The sequence below is a fragment of the Thunnus thynnus genome, chromosome 12, assembly GCF_963924715.1.
Source record: "Thunnus thynnus chromosome 12, fThuThy2.1, whole genome shotgun sequence".
NCBI classification, from domain to species: domain Eukaryota; kingdom Metazoa; phylum Chordata; class Actinopteri; order Scombriformes; family Scombridae; genus Thunnus; species Thunnus thynnus.
The window spans coordinates 21,199,327-21,214,207 of NC_089528.1; the positions used below are offsets into that span (position 1 = coordinate 21,199,327).

General features: G+C 37.5%; 2 protein-coding genes across 2 annotated transcripts in view; both read left to right on the forward strand.

Annotated features, from left to right (window-relative positions):
- The window catches only part of si:ch211-106h4.4 (MAM and LDL-receptor class A domain-containing protein 2), a 30,275-nt gene extending 19,698 nt beyond the window's left edge, over positions 1-10,577 (forward strand). Inside the window, exons 35-49 of the mRNA XM_067606285.1 lie at positions 200-299; positions 491-650; positions 1,365-1,479; positions 1,606-1,749; positions 2,278-2,465; positions 2,851-3,016; positions 3,841-4,059; positions 4,459-4,637; positions 5,191-5,428; positions 6,322-6,481; positions 6,581-6,695; positions 7,097-7,190; positions 7,836-7,932; positions 8,037-8,112; positions 8,205-10,577. Of these exons, the coding sequence (XP_067462386.1) occupies positions 200-299; positions 491-650; positions 1,365-1,479; positions 1,606-1,749; positions 2,278-2,465; positions 2,851-3,016; positions 3,841-4,059; positions 4,459-4,637; positions 5,191-5,428; positions 6,322-6,481; positions 6,581-6,695; positions 7,097-7,190; positions 7,836-7,932; positions 8,037-8,112; positions 8,205-8,300 (2,147 nt within the window). The 3' untranslated portion in view covers positions 8,301-10,577. The remainder of the gene's footprint in view (positions 1-199; positions 300-490; positions 651-1,364; positions 1,480-1,605; positions 1,750-2,277; positions 2,466-2,850; positions 3,017-3,840; positions 4,060-4,458; positions 4,638-5,190; positions 5,429-6,321; positions 6,482-6,580; positions 6,696-7,096; positions 7,191-7,835; positions 7,933-8,036; positions 8,113-8,204) is intronic.
- Positions 10,578-11,237: 660 nt separating this feature from the next.
- LOC137194410 (peptidyl-prolyl cis-trans isomerase FKBP1A-like) lies at positions 11,238-14,736 on the forward strand. Its single transcript, XM_067606286.1, has 4 exons — positions 11,238-11,389; positions 11,484-11,531; positions 12,644-12,756; positions 13,302-14,736. Exons 1-4 carry the CDS (start codon positions 11,353-11,355, stop codon positions 13,425-13,427), a joined length of 324 nt encoding a protein of 107 aa, XP_067462387.1. The 5' UTR covers positions 11,238-11,352; the 3' UTR covers positions 13,428-14,736.
- The last annotated feature ends 145 nt before the right edge of the window (positions 14,737-14,881 follow it).

Here is a 14,881-nt window from a genome sequence, read left to right on the forward strand (position 1 = left end):
GGGGCTCATTGATTGGTGGATTCCTTTATTTATTTTATGGACCCACAGGACAGGAATCGAAGGGATAACTTGTGAGGATTTATACGTAACATGGCCCTCAAATGATCATAACTACAACCATCCGTCAGCAGTTGAATCTTGAATCAGCATGTTTAAGCGTCAGTTTGTGTTGATTCAGGATATCTTCTCTCATTCTTAGGGTACTACATGAGAGTGAATTTCAGTCAGGTGTCCACACAGATTGAAGCACGACTTCAGAGTCCCTCACTCTCCCCTTCATCCCCCTACTGCCAGATTCTGTAAGTGATAACCACAACGTTAATGGCTAGTTTATTCTTCATAGCTAATGTCTGTAATACATTTGTTTTGATACAGAGTTGAATATTTTAGTGTATGAATTGCTCAATGCTCCCCACCGCCCCCCGTCTTTCTACCATGCAACTCTCTTCCCAATCCAACACTCTCTTCCTTCCTTCTTTCCTAAACCCAGGTTTCACTTCCACATAAGCTCAGAGTGTGCTGGGTCACTCAGAGTGCTTATGCAGCAAGCTGATGGAAGTGAAGCAATCCTGTGGTCACATAGTCACAACACTGTGTCCCATTGGACGCCGGAGTATCTGCCTCTAGGCCTGCACCAGCAGCCTTATAAGGTGACTGCTCATGTCTCCACTTAACAGTTGAACAAATACATTTTAATTCCACAAATATACATACAAATGGGTGACAAATTAAAGAAAATACCTGAATAAATGAGTGGAGAAAAATTAGTAATGCAGATGCTTCCAGGGGTCACTGTGGCTTTTTCTTTTACTATGTCACCCATCTGTATATTCATAATGTATGGAGTTCTAATACATAAATATACACTGAATTTTGGAACATATATAATGTGTTCACTTTATTGCAAATTAAGTAATGCAGCCTAGTGTAATGTATATACATTATATTTTCCATATAATGTATCTACCATATGCAATTCACCTGAATGTGACAGAAAATATATATATCATCCACAATCCTATTATTATATGCACATGTACTATATTGCTAAATATGTATGGAACTATTTACAAATCTGCAGTATTTTAATATATTACTGTTACAACTTGTCTTCTAAGGTAAACAATTTATTAATCAACAATAAGTGAAGCAAATACATAAAACATGGGATGTGTATATGTCAATGTCAGTAGGGTGTGCATGAGGGTGAGGATGGTGTGTGAACATGATATTTGTTAATTTTCAAATATATGTCCATTTAAAGGATGTTTAAAGTGCAGGACGTGCAGTGCAATGCAATGTTTCCTTTGTTTTTGGGACTCTAATCCTTATAAATCATTAATGTGAAAATATTTTTTTCTCAGATTTGGTTCAGTGGCATGAGTAAAATAACTCAGGGGGGCTCCACCTCTAGAGGTCACATCATTGCTGTGGATGATATCTCTTTTCAAAACTGTGAAAAATCATTCCGACCTCCAGGTAAATAAGGTTTGATCAACTTGTGAGTACAAGTTCTTGTGAGGAGTGAGTAGAAGTCACATGGGTGTGGTGAACGCAGCATGTGTTGCTAAAGTGCTAAATTTGCAATTATTTTTCCCTCCTCAGCCCTGTCTGCCTACGACTGTTCTTTTGAAGATGGTCTGTGTGTTTGGGTGCAGGGAGCTGAGGATCAGTTGGACTGGCTCAGCATGTCGGGTCCCACTGACACACCCAATACCGGGCCTGCCGGAGACCACACTACCGGCAAAGGTCATTACTATGCTAGACCATCTTTAGACAAGCAATCTACTAGAACATTATACATACTGTATAACTAGCAAGTGTTGAATTACATTCACAAACAAAAGTACATCAAGCTTGTTTTGAGGATTTTATTTTAAATGGATAATGCAACAAAGTGGAATTTATTACAAACAGCAAAAATTAAACATTAACAATTTTGTATAGCAGTGGTTTCCCCATCTGGGGACAGGGGCACCCCAAGTGTACACAAGTTGAATCCAAGGGGTCAAAAAGTGATTACAGAGTCAGAAACAAGATTCTTCAATGCAGATTTTGTCTGATTTGTCTAATCTTTCTTTCTTTTTCTTTTTGCGAAATACCAGAGAGTTTTACCTCCTCAGGCCTCTAAAAAAGTGAAAAATCATTCTTTGCTTAAACTCCTCAGACTTATATACAAATGCAACCAGTGACAAGGAGTTGCAAATAGACAGTTCTTTGTATTTAATGCTCACAAGCTGAAAAGGTTGGAAACCATTGTTGTATGTGGTTTCACAGGGAAATACCTTTACATTAAGAGTTCCCCGGCAAGTGTAACAGGGAATATGGCCCAGCTGAAGTCTTCGTTGCTGCCACCTGCTGGTGAAAAAGGATACTGTTTCAGATTCTGGTACCACATGTTTGGAGCTACTGTGGGATCTTTGAGGATGTTTCTACAAACAGCTGATCCCTTGACCAAAACACTGGTAAAACATGCATGAAATTAAAAGCTTTTCTGGTTTTCTTGATGATATGTTTGTTTTTTATCAAAGCTAGTGCATGAAAATGTCAGAGAAAGCCTCAGTTTTTCATTTATGGTTGTGTTTTTTGTCTGCACACACTGTACTTCCCTGTACTACAGTGTTAGAAAAATGGCTGTGAGGTTGATTGAGTAATATATGGGACTGTTGCCAGTCGGCTCTCTCTCTTATTATACTTTTCTTATGGTTGTGAAATGCTGATTGCAAAACATTATTGATGTATGGTATAATGAGTGCAAGTTGCACAGTTTCAGTATATACCATGGTGTTGCAAAAAATCTCCTCACATCCTCATTGTGAAGTATGAATCAGGCTCTTGTCTTTTCTGTAGATGTGGCAAAAATCAGGACATCAGGGGGATCAGTGGCTGCTAATGCAGAGCCACATGACCTTGCAGAAAGTCCATCAAGTGATTTTGGAGGCCACAGTGGGAGGAGAGGCAGGGGACATAGCCATCGATGACATCTCCCTCATCAGTGGTCCATGTCCTGCCTCTGGTAATAAGACTGAAGATGTTTGTGCATGTAATATGGAGTAGTTTAATTGACTTGGTCTGTTTGTATTTTCAGAATTCTTAGTTGATTATTTTAAGTGATTATAAACAGGTATTCCTTATTACATTGGCATAAATGTCTTGTATTGCCATCTCAAACGTACAATGTGGATCTATCAGGTGAATTATTTAGGATTATCAGTAATCATTTTTTAGTAACTTGAAAAAGGAAAATGGAAGAACTTACATTTTCAATAACTTATGTCTGTCCACACCGAATCATTCTCTCAACTGCATCATCCTTCCCTACTTGCTGAATTTGGCTTTTAAATGGGATTTGATGGCAATAAAAGAGTATCAAATAACATCAGCCGATTGAAAAAACTAGCTGTATGTCATAATTTCTTTAAAATCCAGAACTAAAATAAATTACTAAACTAAAAGAAAATCATAAACATTTTTTAAAGCAGAGTGAAATCAAGCAGAGGCGAAAAGAGATATATTAATATACAAACTCTATACATTATATGCAAAACATTGAGAAAGCAGTGTAATTCAGTAACCAAGCTGCTTTTGGTGACAGTTTACAGTAAACAGGATTATAAACCATCAGTCAAAGATCCTTTTAAATCACAATTAATTAAAGATTTTTGTCAAGGGCTTTCACGGTCCTCAAAGAAAACAATGTCACAGCACAGTAGGCAAAATACTGTCAGGTCTTTGTTTAACTGACACTTATATTCGTTGGTTACATAAACATGTTAGAGGTACATTGAAATTCTTCACACAATATATACTTTTCATAAGGCATTCCTCAATATTTTGTAGATCTGTGTGATTTTGAGCAGGGGAGCTGTAACTGGCAGCAGCAGACCTCTGATGATGCTGACTGGGTCAGACAGTCGGGCTCCACGCTCAACCCCAACACAGGACCGGACAGCGACCACACCACCAACACACCCACAGGCCATTACTACTACCTGCCCTCCTCTGCTGCTGACCATGCCGGCCAGACAGCTGTAATGTTTTCACCACTGTACCCTGCAGGTAAGAGAGAGTTACTAGTACGTCCCCCACTTACATCACATTCAGACAGACTCAACAGTTTAGTAACTGTTTGGTTGAATGTTTTAACTGAGAAGACACCTGATCTAACCCATTTGTATACAGTGTGATTATGCGGATTAGACCCATCAGTTCCAGTGTCTCGCAAATGTCTAGAATCTCATTTCGCTGCCTAAAAAGTGTCCAGTTGGTTGATTTAATTTAAGGCACATATCTGCTGACTGACTCGACTTTTCTCTACAAGCAAACACACATATCTGGATATCTAAACAATCTAAAGTTCACAGAGTGGCTGTGTTGCAATACACTCTGGATATTCACTATGATATTTCAGGGATGGAAATTACATTTAATATGGTTTTCCTTCCTATGGCCCTTCAGGCAAAGGAGCTTGTGTGCAGCTGTGGTACCACATGTATGGAAAAGGCATGGGAACACTGAATATCTACCAGCAGAATGGGGAAGGGAAGCAATCTCAGATTTTCTCCCAGACAGGAGACCAGGGCCGGCTGTGGTGGTTTGCGCAGGCTTCACTTCTGCCTCGGGATCAGCCTTACAGGGTGAGTCACAAAGATCTGCTCAGAACAGGCTGATACCACAGTGGTGGTGTAATGTTTGGGGGGAAATACATACACTTGGATATAGTTCAAGATATTATGTAAGATTAGTCTCATTATGAGTTTTAGGAGTTTCACAGCCAAACAAGTCAGTTAGGACTAATAATGTACATTGTTTTTGGAGAGTCAGGTCACCCAAATTACAAAAAACATAATCTCACTTACCTCTCTAGATAGTTTTGGTCTGATCTGCTTACATTTTGAGATATCCAGCTTTGAAACGTTTGCTACAAGCTTTCCTGAATCAGCTCTGAATTCTGGTTAATAAGACTATTTCACAGACCTTCCTGTAGAAGTTCCTTGATAAAAAGTAGACTCATATCTTTTTCTTTCTTTTTTGGGGTTATTTTGGCAGCCCAACTCTTTCATGAGATTTGGATGTGATTAAAAGAGACTAAGATTACATCTAAAACTCACTTTAAGTATTCCACTGATTTTTAAGTAAGTATTAGGATTTACAGTAAGCAGTTTCCATCATTCTTGCTTTGTGTTTCAGATTGTGGTAGAAGGTGTGAAGGCTGGCCCCACCCAGGAGGGAGACATGGCTTTTGATGATGTACAGCTGACAGACACCCAGTGTCCTCCTCGTGGATATTGTGACTTTGAAATTAACATGTGTAGCTGGAGCAACCTGGGTGGAGGAGTAGACCAGGGAGACTGGCTCCATAGCAAAGGGGCCTCCCTGAACCCCAACACCGGACCCAGTGTGGATCACACCACAAACTCAACACGCGGTTGGTTGTATTTTTTATAACTCTGATTTGATCACACTCATATCCATTCTGCTCTAAGCTAAAAATAACACCTTTATGGCTTGGCAAGCATTAATGGATTTTTTGGCAACTTGGGGGTATCAGAAACAAGCTGTAAACACAACACTGACATGACCTTTTAAGTTGATATGGTGAGCTTGTAAGAGAACAATTATTTATTTACACACCCAGCAGATACAGACTAACATTAGCATTCATTTGGAGTCATGTCTGTATGTATACCAGGTGAATGCTTTGGGAAATATCTGGTGCTTTTGTCTGTTGTTTAGTGCAGGGCAGTACAATTGGTTTTTAGAGCTTTTTTGCTGAATAAATAACCGTCTGCTGAGTCTGGAAACTGCTGATAAGAGCGATGAGGGTGAACCAAAACAGTAAAGCTGTGGGCTGTAAAACCAAAACAATGAGTGTAAAGACACTGAAGCCCACATTCACCCCTCAGACATAAACCGCATACACACACCCAACTAATCTAAGTAACTATTCATAAACCTGAGAAAAAACACAAGTTTTCAGTTTGCATGTGAGAGTGGACACAGACAGATGACAGATCTCAGGTCATCAGCCAGTTTTTCCAAGATCAAAGTAACAAAAAGTACCTTCACTGGATCTTGATCCTGTCCTAGAAACAGTGACCAGAGCAGGTCAGAAATATACAACATTTTAATATTTTGAGTGTGTATATGTTTATACTATACTATATTATATTTCATACATTTTCTGTGTGTGTAGCATGGAGTGGCCTACACCAGCATTTAACTGTAATCCTCTATTAAGTAGTATAATGACAAGAAAGCTGAATCATGATTGCTACATACAAGCTGTACACATTTTCCATCTTACCACATTTCCTCCAGGTTATTATCTGTACGTGGACAGCTCAGTGGGTCATAGGGGAGACAAGACCTTCTTGATCAGTGATATGTTCCAGCCGTCCACTAGTGGGCACTGTCTTAGATTCTGGTACCACATGTTTGGCAATCAAGATGGGACTCTCACAGTCTTTATAAATGACAGGTAACCATCATGTCTGATGAGTAGCAGCATTAAACATAATTTTACTGAACATTAATTAACATTTGCAAGACATTAATTTGAATCGGTGATGTCTTACAGAGAAAAACACACTGGTGGCAGCGAAGAAGGGATTCTGAAGTGGACTGAGACAGGAAACAAGGGAAACAAGTGGCAGGAGGCCAGTATGGACATTAAACATGAAGAAGCATTCTGGGTAATAATGAGCTTTTAATGGGCTTCAGCAGAATGAATGCAGATAGTGTTAGGATGAAAAACTCATTAAAGAGCCTACAGTCAAGATTTTACAGTGGCAGTGTTTTAGTATTTGCTTGTATGATAGAAAGTCAGTTACAACAATTACACTTAAAATAGCATGTAGGGCCAGTTTCTAAGAATCAAACTCTAGCTGAAAACTAGGATACTGATTGATTTGTTTTGAGTATCTGATTAGCTTTAACATCCTGGACCTTTTTAATAAAAATCAACTTCAATACAACAGCTGCATAGAGTCCGTTCAGAGCAAGTGTCAGTCATATGAAGGGCAGAATTGTTTGAAGTGTTTGCTGATGTGTCTCCTGATTTTTTTTTGATTGACACAACTCTCTTTTTTGCCAGTTTTTGTTTGTATATCAGAGGGGGATGAATACAGGTGGCACCGTTGCTCTTGATGACATCTCCATCGTCCCTGGCACCTGCTACTCCAGTAATGGTAACCAAACACCCCCCTTATCTATTTCCACTGAGCATCTATCATATGTACCTGCACAGTTATTTGTCATTGTGAGATATTTTATTGATGACTATAAAACTAGAGTTGTGTGTGTCGCTCTATAATTCTTATTGATTAACTGACAAATTACCCAAAATACAAATTATTCAGAAATCATTAACCCTTACTCATCTCCTCTGAATTAGTGCAGACAACTACTTGCATAAAAAATGGCCTCATCATTTACTCTACTACTCAGCTTGCCAGTTTTTAACGACGTTTTGTAGAAGCATTTTTTGTCTTTTTTTTTCTGTCATGACCTGCTCAAAATTGAAGCATCAACCTAGTCGGTCAATTTCTAATACAAATACTTGAAAGTAAGGGATTTGAAAGCTTCAGAAGAAGTGGGAAATGCAGTAAGCAAACATATGCATTTTAAGAAAATATTGATTTCACATATTGTGGAAATAATGAGTATCATTGTTTAAAATTCTTCTTAAAACATACTTCATTTGTCCTGATTGTATGTGATTTGGCTTTGTTTTGTTTTGACTTACCTGATTTTATTTGTGGGTCCAGTTAATGTCTGATGTTACTTTCAAATCGCCTGTTTATTATATCCATCATGTCTTTCTGTGTCTGCAGATTCGTCGCTTACAGGCCTCGCTGTTGGTGTCACTGTGCTGGCTGTGGTCGTCATCGCCGCTTGCGTCTTTGTGCTGTACAGGAAACGCTGTATAACGTACACAGTGATTTAAATACTTAAACAATTTACATGATGCACATAATAACACTTAAGAACGCTCAGTCATGTTGTTTATCTACATACCTGATTGTGTTTTATAGGAACCAGCCAACAGTTATGCATGACAATGTGATGGACCAGCGCGCTGTGTTTGACCTCTATGACTGCAAAATAGAGGTAAGTAAGCAGAAGCGGATAACAAAACATCTTGTCCTGGTTTCATAGAGCTCAGATGATTAAAAAAAATATATTTATTTCCTCCCATGCAGGGCACACAACATGGAAGTGAATCTGACTTTTCCTTCTACAATAATCTTTATGGTCAATCCCAGATTGACGACACACTGGCTACATCTAACGCCTAATCCAGACATTCCCTCTAGTAAATACAATACAACAAATAAGCCATAACTAAATTATTGTAAATTATTTCAGTGATATATTTTAGATATTTGATTTTTATTATTTTAAAATTTAGTAATGATGTTAATGTAGCATTTTTCTGTGGTAACAGATCAAAGAATGTAATGGCAGTTTAATGACAGTATCTTTTTTTTTTAATGACTACTGTATTTTAACTACATTAATATACCTATTATTTATATGCAATTACTACCATACAGTCAAAGCCTTTGACTGAGTATTGGGACATGTTGTGCTTTGAAAAAGAATCTCAGTTTTATAAAATGGAATTTAAGTGAATTTAAGTATTTAAGTCTTGTAATAACTAGCTTGATGTTGTTGATATAATTTAGATCCTTTTGCTGTGTTGAACCAGCAGAACCAGTTCTCCTGTTAGATTCATTTTAGTAGCGTATGAACAGTTGACAAACAAAAATTATTGTTTCATGGTAAGAGAGTAAAATGCATGAGCAGGTTTCCTACTTTTTCTCCTCATATGTATGGATTATTTGTATCAGAATCTCAATATTTTGATATAAATCATATGAATAATAAATAAATAAATATAATCTTTTTACCAGGTCAAGAGTAAACTCAGAAAAATACAGTTCGCTCTTAAAGATTAAGCCAGTAGTTCCCAACCTTTTTGGCTTGAGACCCTTAACAAAAAAGCAGTGTGAGTTCAGATGCCCTTTAAAATAAACATGGTTTATTTAAATAACTGTTAGAGCTCCAATAATAATAATAAAAAAGAAAAGTCCAAAAATGTATGGTGGAGTTTAGTTCTTTAATTCTGCTTTTGTATGCCATTAATTATCTTAAAACCACCCAGATTTATTGTGACCCTTAATTTAGAAGAGGTCTGACCCCAAGATTGAGAATCACAGGACTAAAGTAACAGTATATAGTTGTTACTTACTCCACCTCAAACAACTACAACAATAAAATGCCACTTATGCATGGATGCATCATAATCTAATAATGTAATATATAAACTTACATACACTATCAGACACAGAGTCATTTTTCAGCAGGAGTACTTTTACTTTTTATACTTGAAAGATCATCTTCAGACATGTTTTAAGACATAGATAGAAGATAATAATTTGTTTCTGATATGTTTTTCCCACAAAAAAGTAAACATTCTTAAAACCACATCCTACTCCTACTCCCTCACTGAGAAATAACTATGAATATGCAAATATTTTTCATTTAGAAGATGTCTCCTTCATTGAAAAGTCCATTATCAGTGTACTGGATGTGTCAAGTTTCCACATCACACTTGTGTTAGTGGCATACTGTTACTAGTAACAGAGTATTTTCAAACTGAGGTATTGCTACTTTCCCCCCTTGAGTCAAAAATGTGTTTTGCTTATTGTTTCTTTAGTTTGATGCTTGAGCTTCACTGTGAAATGCACTGTGCTGATGTATGTTTTCACTTTCATCTTCTGAAAGAGGAAAGTTTCTCAGAGCTCACTGAAAATCTGATTTTTAGACTACGAGCATGATTTGTGACATCACAACTAGTTTAGAAGCTAATTCTGGTCCAATAGGAAATTTACACAAGTGTGATGTGGAAATTGATTTTTCAGTGAAGTACGAGACATCTTGAGTGTATCGGTTAAACTTTTGAAATAAAATATATTTGCATATTTATAGATTCTGAAAGAATGGATGTCATTTTAAGGATTTGTAACTGGGGGATTGAATGTTTTCTGTGGAAAAACCATATTAGACACCAAATTATTATTCACTGTAGATTATTTTTATATGTATTAAAACATGTCTGGAGAGGACACTCAAAAAATTGTTTTTTTCTTCCTGTTTTTACAATTGAATGTTTGAGCTTCACTGTGAAGTTTGGCACTAAAAGGTTTTTTTCACATTCGTCTGTTGAAAGTGGAACGTTTGTCTGTGCTCATTGAAAATCTGAGTCTAATTGGTAGGCCCATGAGCATGATTTGTGACATCACAACTAGTTTGGAAGCCAATTCTTGTCCACTATTACACTTACACAAGTGTGATGTGGAGACCTGAAGCCTCCAGTGCACATCAGAATAAGAATCATTATTGGCCAAGTATGTTTACACATACAAGGAATTTGGCTCCGGTTTTGCTTCAGTGTACTTACAGAAAGTATGCACAATAATCTTCAGAAATATACACACGGAGTGAATATGTACCGGTGAAACCATTTCTGTGAACTGTAAACAGGATACGGGGGCGGGGGGTGGGGGGGGGGACCATATAAGACACACATTATTGTTCCAAGCAGAGTAGAGGCATCAAGTTTCCACATCACACTTGTGTAAGTTGCATACTGGGCTATGATTGGCTCCAAACTTGTTGTAATGTCACAAATCTTGCTCATAGCAGATCAATGTGAAAACAGCCTTCTAGTGTCAAACTCTGCACATACATTAATCTGCACAGTGAGGCTCAAACATCCAACTCACAGAACAATAAGCACAATAAGCAAAACACATCTGTACTTCTACTTAAGTAGTATTTTAATGCAGGACATTTACTTGTAACAGAGTATTTTCAAATTGAGGTATTATTACTTTTGCTTAAAGTCTAAATTAATATGTATAATTTGTAGGTACTGTGGGTATTATAGTGTTACAGGGTTATTGCACAGTGTCTGAGTCAAAAGGTAACTTTTTTGGGGGAAAAAAAAAATTAGATAGGAGCAGAGTATTTTTTTTTAAAAATATATCTTAATTCATGTCTGGGGGGAAGTCTTTACGTATGATCCTATTTATTCTCGTTGCAATAAGCTACAACTGCAACCCTCCCTCTCACTGATTCTGTCCTCAGTCACATTTTTCCTCTTTCACACAAGCACATACACGCAAACACACACACGCCTAAAAAGAAACAGCCAGAACAAAAGACACGAGAACCTCCCAACCACGTGACGTGCATCCCCACACACATGCACGCGCACGCACGCACGCATAGAGACAGGCTGTTCTTAGGAAGTGTGAAAGAGGGAAGACTCAGTCAGGAACAATGGGAGTGGACGTTGAGACCCTAAAACCCGGAGACGGTAAGGATTTTTTTATTCTAATTACTTTATAAATGTAAATATATATTCCCTGTAAGAAAGACACCAGTTTTAACGCTCATTTTTCTTCTTACAGGAAAGACTTTTCCGCAGAAAGGGCAGACTGTTAGCGTGCATTACGTCGGTAAGACTCAGTGTGTGTGTGTGTGTGTGTGTGTGTGTGTGTGTGTGTGTGTGTGTGTGTGTGTGTGTGTGTTTTCACACACACTCTCACTTAAAATAGAAGATTATTTCCTTTACATAAATGGAAACATTTGGTCGATTTTTTTTTTTAAATGTGCGCAATTCGCCACTTTACACATTTATTAGCTTTGAATGAAGCTACTTGGCGTTACACTTTGTCTCGCTAAATGTTAACGTTATGCTATTGTATTTCCTTTTCTTAAGTTAATAATTAGTCATTTGGGAGGAGAAAAGGCTCGTTCGCTTTTATGTCGAGAGTTTGATGAGAATATCTGTATTTTTCTCATGTATGTGCGTAAAATATGAAGCTACGGCTGGGACACGGTTAGCCTAGCCTAGCCTAGCCTAGCTTAGCTTAGCTTAGCTTAGTTTAGCACTTAGACAGGAAACGTGGGGGACGGCTAACGTTAGCCTGGCTCTGTCCAGAGCAAAAAAAAAAAAAAAATCAGCTTTTCAGCACTTCTCTAACTCATACACTTTTCTTACACGTTATATATTTGTTTAATGAAATCTAAGTGTTAAAATATTAATTCACCAGCCCGAATCAGGCTACCAGCATGTTTTTATGATAAGGTTTGCCAGCTGCTGCGGGCTATAGCTTCATATTTAATGTAAAGGCATGACAGCGGCATGATGGATCTTGCCATCTTACCTCTCGGTAAGAAAGCACATGAGCAAATTTCCTTTTAAAATGTGAAATTCTGTCCTATTTTGTGCAATTGTCAATGTTTTTATCACTCAGTTGCATTGAAAAGTGTTTCTAACACTAAAAATAAGTCATACACTACTGATAGAGGTTTTTTGTGTTTTTGTTGTTGTTTTTTTTTAATGCTGTGGTGGTCATATTTTATGTAGGGGGATGACAGGATAGTCATCATGGTTACTGTTATTGCTGCTCTGATGATTATGCTTGTTCATTGATGCAGTGCTGCTGAGTCTGTATTAATCTTGCTAATGTGATTTCATGTTTGTTTTATGTTGTACTTTATGCTGCAAAATCAATTGCCCTTTGGGAACAAATAAAAGCTGAACTTTAACTTTAATATTGAACAGGCACACTGACAAATGGGAAAAAGTTCGACTCCTCCAGGGACCGGGGAGAGCCCTTCAAATTCAAAATTGGAGCCGGTCAAGTCATTCGTGGATGGGATGAGGGTGTAGCTCAGGTAAGGAGAGGAACTTTAAAGGGGCACTCCACTGATTAGTACACATCAAGATCAGATTACTCTTCATGGAGAATACTGCTCTGAAGTAAGAAGAGCAGCAGCTTTAAGCCTTTATCTGTGTCTACACAGGATGCGTTCAGTCACAGTACTGCTGATCAATTAAACAGAGGTGGAAGACGACTGAAAGGGCTCATGAATAGAGAAGCAAGTCTCTGCAGGAGATTTCCAAAGTCTGACAAAATATACCAGCGTGTGTTCAGACTTTAAATGTGTAACAAAGTCAGCATTTTCCAGCCAGAGAAGACCTCACAAATGGCAGTATTGATTTATGTTACAGAAAATGTAGGATCCACTGTTTTCTTGGAGTCAGGATATCTTTACAGATATTGACTGTTCTATTTTAATACAAGGCGTGTGAGTTTCCCAACATTACAAGTGTAATAATCAATCACTGGAGTGTCCTTTTTAATAGAGATGCCAAAAATACAAATATTAAAACCATATTATTACCTTTTTATGTAACTTGCCCTTCATATCCTCCACAGATGAGCGTGGGCCAGGTGGCCAAGCTGACCTGCTCGCCGGATTATGCGTATGGCAGTAAAGGATACCCTCCCATCATCCCAGGAAATTCCACCCTCATCTTCGAAGTGGAGCTGCTGAATTGCTGAGTGTTTAAGCTGAAGGTTGCTCCTCAAAATTTCTCATTCCACCCTCATCCCGGACACAAATAACTTGTTTAATTAAAGGTGCTGTCAGTAGCATTTATAAACAAAAATAAATCATTGTAAAAATTATTCTGATATCTTGGTAAAATTGAGACTAATGAGATCATGGTTGAGTGAATTGATATGTCCCAATGCTAATAATCTTATTGGTGTTGTGATGACACTCAGAGCCACTAACTGTAAAGGAGGTAGTTCAACATTATTAGGAATTCACATTTCTGTCTGTTAAATATGAAACATCCAGGAGAGGATTATCTTAGCTTAGCATAAAGACTAGAAATGGGGAAACGGCTAGTCTGGCTCTGCTTGAAGGTAACAAAATCCACCTACCAGCACCTCTAAGGTTCACTAATGGGTTTCCCTCCTGTTTTATGCTTTAGATAAGATAACAGACTGCTGCTGGTGGTGGCTGTATATTTTCCATACAAACTGAAGAGCAGTATCATTCTCTCAACAAGGAAGTGTGTTTTCCAAAATGTTGAACTATTCCTATAAAGAAATCCATGTGTAATGTCCCCCTTCTGTTGTTTGGACATACGGTTGAGATATCATCTTTGGTTGTAAACTTTCAGGATTTATTTGAGCCTCATTTTTACCTTTTGTCTGTTAAATATTTGACTTATCTCTCAGGTGGTAGAAAGCACTTAAAATACATACTGGAATAAGAGCAAAACAACAAGGGAACAGTAGACTAGAGTGCTGTACATTGTACAAAAAGCAGCTTTCGCTCTGTGCCATAAACCAATAATGATCACAAAATCTGAATGTGTGGCTCTAAAATATGTAGTAGAGGCTACCAGTCTTCTCAGCAAATGTCTAGTTAGTGCATAAATATTCCAATGTCTCAAAGGTAGTGCAGTAAAGATTATTAGTATATAAAATGCAAATGAAACACCTTTAATGAAAAGTTTATTTGTTTTTTTCCAGCGTAAACCTATCCCTCCAAAAGATGCATGAGTTTGACGGCTTGAAACTTTGACACAATGTAAAGAAACACTTCACATGTTTAGAAACAAAAATTGGCGTATGATTTCATTTATCATCACTACTTGTGTTGCCATTTATAGTATTAGGAACAGATGTTGAAACTTGCTCCTTGTACTATACTTTTGAGGCTTTTTGCCGTAACATGAATTGTCTGAAGTGTCCTTGTATTATGTCATAGTGCTTAATGTTTTCTTTCTTTGGTATCAGCCATTTGAAATTGTTAAATTTGGGTATTACATTCTTGCATTAAAAAGAGTATACAATATTTATGCTTCATTTATTGTCTTAAATATGATTTAGATTTATGTTTGAAGTACTTGCAACACACACAAGTTTTAGGTATCTTTGCAATCTGCAATCAAACTATTTGTAAGTCACTGATGCGTCAAAGCTGAAAGTCTGCTCTGATG

Excerpts from the sequence above, each read along its gene's own strand:
- LOC137194410 (XM_067606286.1), top strand. The coding sequence starts at position 11,353 with ATGGGAGTGGACGTTGAGACCCTAAAACCCGGAGACG. Across the intron at positions 11,532-12,643 it reads TGTTAGCGTGCATTACGTCG|GCACACTGACAAATGGGAAA; the intron begins GTAAGACTCAGT and ends AATATTGAACAG. Across the intron at positions 12,757-13,301 it reads GGGATGAGGGTGTAGCTCAG|ATGAGCGTGGGCCAGGTGGC; the intron begins GTAAGGAGAGGA and ends TATCCTCCACAG.